Consider the following 7,316-nt stretch of genomic DNA (forward strand, 5'->3'; position numbering starts at 1 on the left):
ACCGCGGGGACGGGGACGCGACTGCCGGTCCGAGCGCTGCGCCGGGGCGACCGCGCCGGCTCCCGAGCCGGGGAACGGGGCACGGGGACCGGGGGATGGGACGCGGACGGCGGACGGGAGCAGCGGGTCCCTCGGCCGGCCGCGGGCTCACTGAGCCGCTCGGCCTGCACCTCCCAGCGCCGACTCCTCCGGCGCGAGGCGGCCCGCGCCTTATATAGCCTGCTAAAAATAGCCTGCGAGGACGCCTTCCAATCAGAGCCGCCTGAAGTTCGAATTGAGCCAATGGCGAGGGCCGTGATGGAGAGGCTCGGTCACGCCAGGCGGGGCCGCTGTGAGTCACCGCCTGCCATTGGCCGGAGCTGACATCACCGGCGCGCAGCTCCGGGCCGGGCGCAGCGTGATTGGGCGGTGCGCGGGGCGGGCGCGGACGAGTCACGTGGGGGGGAGGGAGTGGGGGGAGCCAGGCGGGGAGGAGGGGGAGGCTGGCAGCGGAGCTTTGAATAGGGAAGTTTTGCAGGGGTTACGTTTGCAGTCAGTCCGGTGTTTGCAAATATTGTGTGGGCTCGCGAGCGCGTCTCCGGGCTCCGGCGGGATCCGAACCCGCGGCGCCTCCCTGCCGTGCGCTGAGTTTGCATGAAACTTCGCCCGGCGCTGCAGGCTCGGCCGCGGCGCCCCCGACTGCAGACCGCGCGGCTCCCGCTTCCCGGCGCGGCCGCGACCGCCCTTCCCGCGCGACATGGACGTGCTCCCGATGTGCAGCATCTTCCAGGAGCTGCAGATCGTGCACGAGACCGGCTACTTCTCGGCGCTGCCGTCCCTGGAGGAGTACTGGCAACAGGTAAACGCGCGGCGGCGCGCCCCGAGCCCCGCGCCGCGCAGCTGCCCGCGCGCCCGGCCCCGGAGCGGGCTGCCTCGGCCGCGGCCGCTCCTCCGCCTCGTTCGGCCGCCCCGGGGCCGCCGGCAGGAGCGGCCGCGACCCGCCTCGGAGGCGCTGCTGCCGCCCGCGCGCGGACGCCGCCGTCCCGGGGCCGCCGACGGCGGGCGGAGCCGCTGTCACCGCCGCGCGGCCGGCGGCGCTCGGGCTCCCCGGAGCTCCCGGGCCGTCCGGGCGGCCTCCTCCGGCGGGCAGCGCCGGCTCCCGGCCTGATGCCGGCCCCGGCCCCGCGCAGAAGTTTGGTGCCTGTACGAGCTCCGGCCCCCGCAGCTGCGTCTGCTCGCGGGAGCTCGCCTGCACCGCCAAGGACTTTTTTTTTTTTTTTTTTTTTTTAATGGGGAATTTGTTTTTGTTTTTTGCTTTTTTGGTGTTTGCACATAGAGTTGTTTTTTTTCTTGTTGTTGTTGTTGTTGTTTGGTTTTTGGTTTTTTGTTTTTTATTATTATTAAAAATGACACCACCGAAACCTCCTTTTTTCTCTACCAGGTCATTTCCAGTTTCTTTTTCCTCTTGGGGATCCTTAAGATTTGTTTCGCTCTGCCTTGTTTTTCTTACCTGCTGCTTTTGTCAACCAGAAAAAAAAAAAAAAAAAAAAACCAACAATGTTTGCACAACCAGTGACTTATCAGTCATATGACAATGAGCCCGTCCAAATGGCTTCAAGTCTGAGTTTGAGAAGAGTCTCGATTTCCGGCATTTTTTTTTTTTTTTTTTTTTTTTAGTAGAGCTGGAATTTTTGACATTGGACGTTTCAGAAAGTTAACCCCCCACTCCCCCAGTTCGTAGGGCTTGCCTGAAGGGAGAGAGACGCTGACACTTGTCCCATTGTGGTGAAAAAGATCGAAGGAGGGATGGGGCCGTCTCTCTGCCCTGCTAGGCTGTTTGCTTTTTGTCACAAAGTGAATTAGCAGATCAAGTATATTCTGTGCGTCTCCAAGCCTAGAAAGCTTTCAAAAGGGATGAAGTGCAAAGTGTTGCAACCTTCACATGCCTGCTTAATTGTTCCCAGCCCCATCCTGCCTTCCTCTCCCCTCCCCCCTTTTCCTCTTAAAGAAGCTGCTCCCTACGACGGGATTGAAATTGATCTAAGTAGTTTCCTTCGGGCATTTGGGATTTGGGCCCCAAGCCAGGCTGAGCTCCCGGTCGCCTTCAGAGGCGTTTCAACTCTCAGAGAACTGCGTTTTGGTCCCCAGTGCTTATCAGCATAATGGAGATTTTAAATTAGCCAGATTATTAAAGTTTAACAAGATCTCAGTAAATGTGCTTTCCTTTCCCTTCGGCACGTCAGTAAAATACCTTGCCCTCTCTCCTCCGGTTACTGTTTCTCAGAACCCTGTCGTATGCGCTGTAACTCAGACGTCTAATTTTAGGGGTAAAGAGAAAACAATCATTGCTTTTTTTCCCCTTTGCTTGCTCATGCTAGCTCTGTGACGAGTCTGTGGGGAGGGGAAGGGTGTGTGCTGTATTGTAGCAGGAGCATTTGCTAAGTAAGCAAGCAAGCATGAGCCCTTTGGGTAGGCTTCGCTAGTCCTGAAAATGATCTGCTAAACAGAGCAGAGTTTGCCGTAGAAATTTAAGTCTGTAGAGTCACGTTTGTATGGACAGCTTATATGGACATACAGGCAGCTGATCCTAGTAAAGATAAGGGCAGATATAATTTAATCCTAAAATGTTTCCTACCGTTTTTCTTTTCCAGTGGCTAGAAAGTTTGAGATGGTGGGGAGAGGGGATGCTGGTCTGTCGGCAGTTGTAGCTTCTTGAAAGGTTGGTTGTGGGGCTGGGGAGGGGCACTGTCCGTGACACACTGCATGTATACTTGAACCGGGTCCTTTTTTGGCCGCTGGTCAGAATTTCAAAAGGAAGTCTCCTTTGGCATTGCGTGAAAGAAACAGAGTGATGACTCATCCAGCTGTACTCTTGGCCAGTAGATAAAGTTCTGGTCCATTGTGGGACTCCCAGCAGGGCTGGGGAGGAATTTCCCCTCCTGCATGGTTTACAATAGCAGATGGCCATTCTGGAATTATTGTTGCGGCTCCTGTTTTTCTCTGACCGCTGTGGAAGTCATTAAAGTTGTGTGCGAGCTCGGCCCCGCAGCACTCGCGAATGGCATTCTTTGAAAGCCTCCTAGGTCGGGGCAAAGCCTCCTCGGTCGGGGTGGTTTCTCCGCAGCTCCATTGATGTCCCTGAATGCGGACCCTCAGCTAGCTGCGTACGCTCGCGGAGTGTGGCCCCGTCCTCTCAGCTGTGTCTCTAAAGAAAGACACACGCAATGTCAGAACACATTGCCTCGCGTGCAGCGCGGCCTTTCTGTGTTGTGCGGGAGAAAGGAGGGCCGCCCGAGCATTCCTTAAAGCACATGGTTCTCGAGACTGTCAGATGATCTGGTTAAACCTGTCGGGGGCATGTGCCTGAGGCTGGTTTTCTTTGTGTGGTTTACAGAAACTCTGTAGTCACGTCAACGCTGGTAACTGTGACAAAGGTGGCCTAGTGACCCTCAGTCCTTGTGGCCACTGGTCCATCCTGGAAAGGCCTGGAGAGGTATCCACGTCTGGTCCTTCTCCTGATTGCATATGTCCATCCTAGAAACAGCTTTCCTCTCGCTCTCCTAGAGACGCGATTCTTACAGCACCACGGCCACGTTCTGTTTGCCCTTGACTCCTGCATGTTTTTTGGAAACGTGCTTTCAGTTCCACTGTTCGTCGTCATCACAATCACGTGTCTTCTTGTGGTTCCTCTCACACAGACCTGCCTGGAGCTGGAACGTTACCTCCAGAGCGAACCCTGCTACGTGTCAGCCTCCGAAATCAAGTTCGACAGCCAGGAAGATCTGTGGACCAAAATCATCCTGGCTCGGGAGAAAAAGGAGGACCCGGACCTGAAGCTTTCCTCCAGTCCCCCCGAGGATGCTCTGAACAGCCCCGGCTTTGCTTACAACCTGGAGACCAACAGCCTGAACTCGGACGTGAGCAGCGAGTCCTCGGACAGCTCCGAGGAACTTTCTCCCACCACTAAGTTTACCTCCGACCCCATCGGCGACGTCTTAGTCAACTCGGGCACCCTGAGCAACTCTGTCACCTCCACGCCCCCGTCTTCTCCAGAACTGAGCAGGGAACCTTCTCACCTGTGGGGCTGCGTGCCGGGCGAGCTGCAGCCCCCTGGGAAGCTGCGCAGTGGGACCGCGGGAAAGCCGGGTGACAAGGGCAGCGGGGACGCCTCCCCGGATGGCCGGAGGCGGGTGCACCGCTGCCACTTTAACGGCTGCAGGAAAGTTTACACCAAAAGCTCCCACTTGAAAGCACACCAGCGCACTCACACAGGTCAGTCCCTCCTGCGATGCGGGAGGTGGGCCACTGGTGGGCGCCGCTGAAGTGCACCAGCCCTGGGAGGGGGCCGGGGCTCCGCAGGAGGCTGGCAGAGCAGACACATCCTCAGCTCATGCTTCCCCAAAAGAGTTGGGTCCCTGGGGAGGACAGAGTAGGAGCTCAAGGACTGGACGTGTGCGCCCGGTGCAAGGGCGAGACTTTGAGATTAACCACACGAGGTAAATCCCGTTCTCCCCTACACCCCATCCCTCACTCACTCCAACCGTCCTGGTCATCAGGGGGGCCTGTGTGCCCGCTGCGGGCATCCTGACTCATGGAGTTACCTCCGATTTTCTGAAATGGGACTCGAGGGTGGGGGGAAGGGCTGGCTGGGGGCTGTGGCGCGTGCGGGTGTCCTGGGGCGGGAGTGGGGGGTCGGGGGGAGGGGGGCAGGAGGTGGGAGCCTGAGCCATGCGCTCAGCGGGAAGCAGTACCGATCCCTGGGTGCTCCCTCAGTTGTCCTCTGGGCATCACGTGGCCTTTGTTTTCTGCTACCAGTTTTAAAAGAAAACAGAACAGCTTTGTAGTGAAAGCCCACAACTCAGATGAACCTCCCTCAGATGAAATTCCTGGGAGGGTCTGGGGTGGCTGGGGGAAGGGTCACACACATTCCCGAGCGGGGAGGGATGTGATCGTGCACGTGGAGTCACGTCAGCTATGACCTGCCCCGGGACAGTGATGAGAGATGACCTCTGAGACCTCAAGTCGGGGTCCCCTGCGGAGCCAGGGTCAGGATCCAGTCTATCCCCCCCGCCCCCCGCCACCCGGGTCTGTCCCGCAGGCCCACTTGGACACTGGCTGGGGCAACGTGTTGAATTTCCTCAGGCAGCACTTCTAGTGAATTCCTATTTATCGTCCGCCCGGTGGAAGAGGTCGATTTGGTCGCTCAGTTGTCATTTAGAAAGTGCTTTGAAGGCCCCAGGATGGGGTTTCCCAGAAACTCATGACCTCAGTTTTGGAGAAATGTCGTTTCCCGGAGGAAAGTACAAAGCCTCATTCCACAGGGAAGTGAGTAAGGAACAAAATAAGTGCTTGAGAGAAACCGTTTCCATGGAGAGAGCAATAAAACCCTGCCCCCGCCGGGGCTGTGGGTCCAGTGGGCTGACACGTCACCTCAGAAGTATTTCGCTAGTCTGAGTATTTGTCATTCTTACACGGTAACGCCGAGGACGGTCACGTGGGCCCTGCCTGGCCGGGGTCTGTCCGCAGCACTTGGAGGCTCAGGGCCGCTGGGTCAGGAGGCCCCCCTTCCGTCCCCCGTGTCCCCCCGAGCCCTAACCAAGGTGGGCCCCCGAGCTGGCAAATGAGTTGACTTTTGTCCAACTGCTTCTGTGTGTTCTGTCGCCGCACACCTCCTCGTGTTCGGTGAAATCACGGTGTGCCTGTCGTGTGCTCTCTTCCCAGGAGAGAAGCCTTACAGATGCTCATGGGAAGGGTGTGAGTGGCGTTTTGCAAGAAGCGATGAGTTAACCAGACACTTCAGAAAGCACACTGGTGCCAAGCCTTTTAAATGTTCTCACTGTGACAGGTACGTGCACAAAGCTAGGGACTGAGGATGGCCTCTCTGGGAGGGACAGGCCACAGCATAGACGGCAGGCGCTTCCCCGTCCCGCGCTCCTGCCTGGGACCTTCTCAGAGAGTCTGTAATCTGCCACTTGTCCAAATTAGGAAGAGCCAGGTTCTGGGTGCACGAGCATTGGGTGATTTCATTCATCCTTTCTGGAGGTTGGCCTTCAGCCGTGCAGCCTAGACGGTTGAGTCATGAGGTCAGGTGAGATCCCCCGAAGGCCGGACCGATCCCTGCTCTGCGTGCCCCTGCGCTGGACTCTGCTGCCCCGGCAGCACGGGTGGGAATGGCCGGGGCTCCGAGGCCTCCCCGCTTCCCTCGGGGAGGGGCTGGGCTGGGAGGGCTGTAAGCTCCTCCAGGCGGGGACCTAACCTGTCGGGGCCGGTTGCTCCGCAGGTGTTTCTCCAGGTCCGACCACCTGGCCCTGCACATGAAGAGGCACCTGTGAGGGAGCAGAGCGGCGAATCCTGCGGGCTAAAAGGCTTCCAGGCTGCGAGACAGCCGCGGAAGGAGGGTGCGCGTTCCAGCCAAAGCATGCCATTTTGCACCCCACCCAGCTGCCTCCAGGACCTCGACTTGGAAGGTCTTTCGAGGGCGAAAACGTCACGTCAGAAGCGGCGGAGCACCCGCGGTGTGTGGTGTTTGGGTGGCCCTGGACTCGCCCCGGGCACCTGTCTTCCGAGTGGTCCCTACGCCTTGGCCGTGAGCTTGTGCACTGAGAATGTTTCTGGATGGGTTGACTGTCCGCGGAGGGTCTGTTCGTTGCTGACTGTGGGACGGGGGCAAAAGAGTCTTTTTCCCTCGCGGTAGCGAGACTGCGAGAGGCAGCGAGCGCGGGGTTTGCGTGCGGTGTGTGTGAGGAGCCGACCGCCGGCCATTTCCCGGGGCTGCGGATCTGCGCCGTCCGGGCTCAAGAGAAAAAGATGTTAAAAAAAAAAAAAAAAAAAAAAAAGAAGAAGAAGAAGAAGAAGAAGAAGAAGGGGAAACATGGAGGGCGGGCGTGCGTGGTCCAGACCCCCGGTGTGGCGGATGGCCGTGGGGAGGGAAGCCCCTTCCCCGTGTGAGAGAACTTTCCGTGTCTGGTGCAGCTACGAAAAAAAAAAAAGTGCAATGTGTCAAGTAGCTTGTTTACTTGCTACAACAGAGCTCATTTGTTACCCGTCGTATAAGCTGTGTATTTACGAATATAACACATTGATAACTTTTCCTTCTAAGACAAAAAGTAATGCATGGTCTGGGGAACTGTCTGCTTTCCATTCTTCAATCAGGACTACAATGTCGGTTCCAGTTACTGAGCAGCTAAGATAGGATTGGTCGAATTCAGTGATTCCCTAGCCATCTGGGCCTGGCGATACACAACTCTTGCCCACCTCCCCCTACCCCAGCGATTCCACAACACTCCCCTTTCAGAAAGGCGTTGTGCAGCGTAGGGTTATTTTTTAAATGATTCTGA

At 57.4% G+C, this 7,316-nt stretch overlaps 1 protein-coding gene across 1 annotated transcript; it reads left to right on the forward strand.

Annotated features, from left to right (window-relative positions):
- The first annotated feature begins 513 nt into the window (after positions 1 to 513).
- KLF6 (Kruppel like factor 6) lies at positions 514 to 7,001 on the forward strand. Its single transcript, XM_044226311.1, has 4 exons — positions 514 to 838; positions 3,678 to 4,251; positions 5,701 to 5,824; positions 6,260 to 7,001. Exons 1-4 carry the CDS (start codon positions 737 to 739, stop codon positions 6,309 to 6,311), a joined length of 852 nt encoding a protein of 283 aa, XP_044082246.1. The 5' UTR covers positions 514 to 736; the 3' UTR covers positions 6,312 to 7,001.
- Positions 7,002 to 7,316: the final 315 nt, after the last annotated feature.

The sequence above is a fragment of the Neovison vison genome, chromosome 12, assembly GCF_020171115.1.
Source record: "Neovison vison isolate M4711 chromosome 12, ASM_NN_V1, whole genome shotgun sequence".
Lineage (NCBI taxonomy): Eukaryota > Metazoa > Chordata > Mammalia > Carnivora > Mustelidae > Neogale > Neogale vison.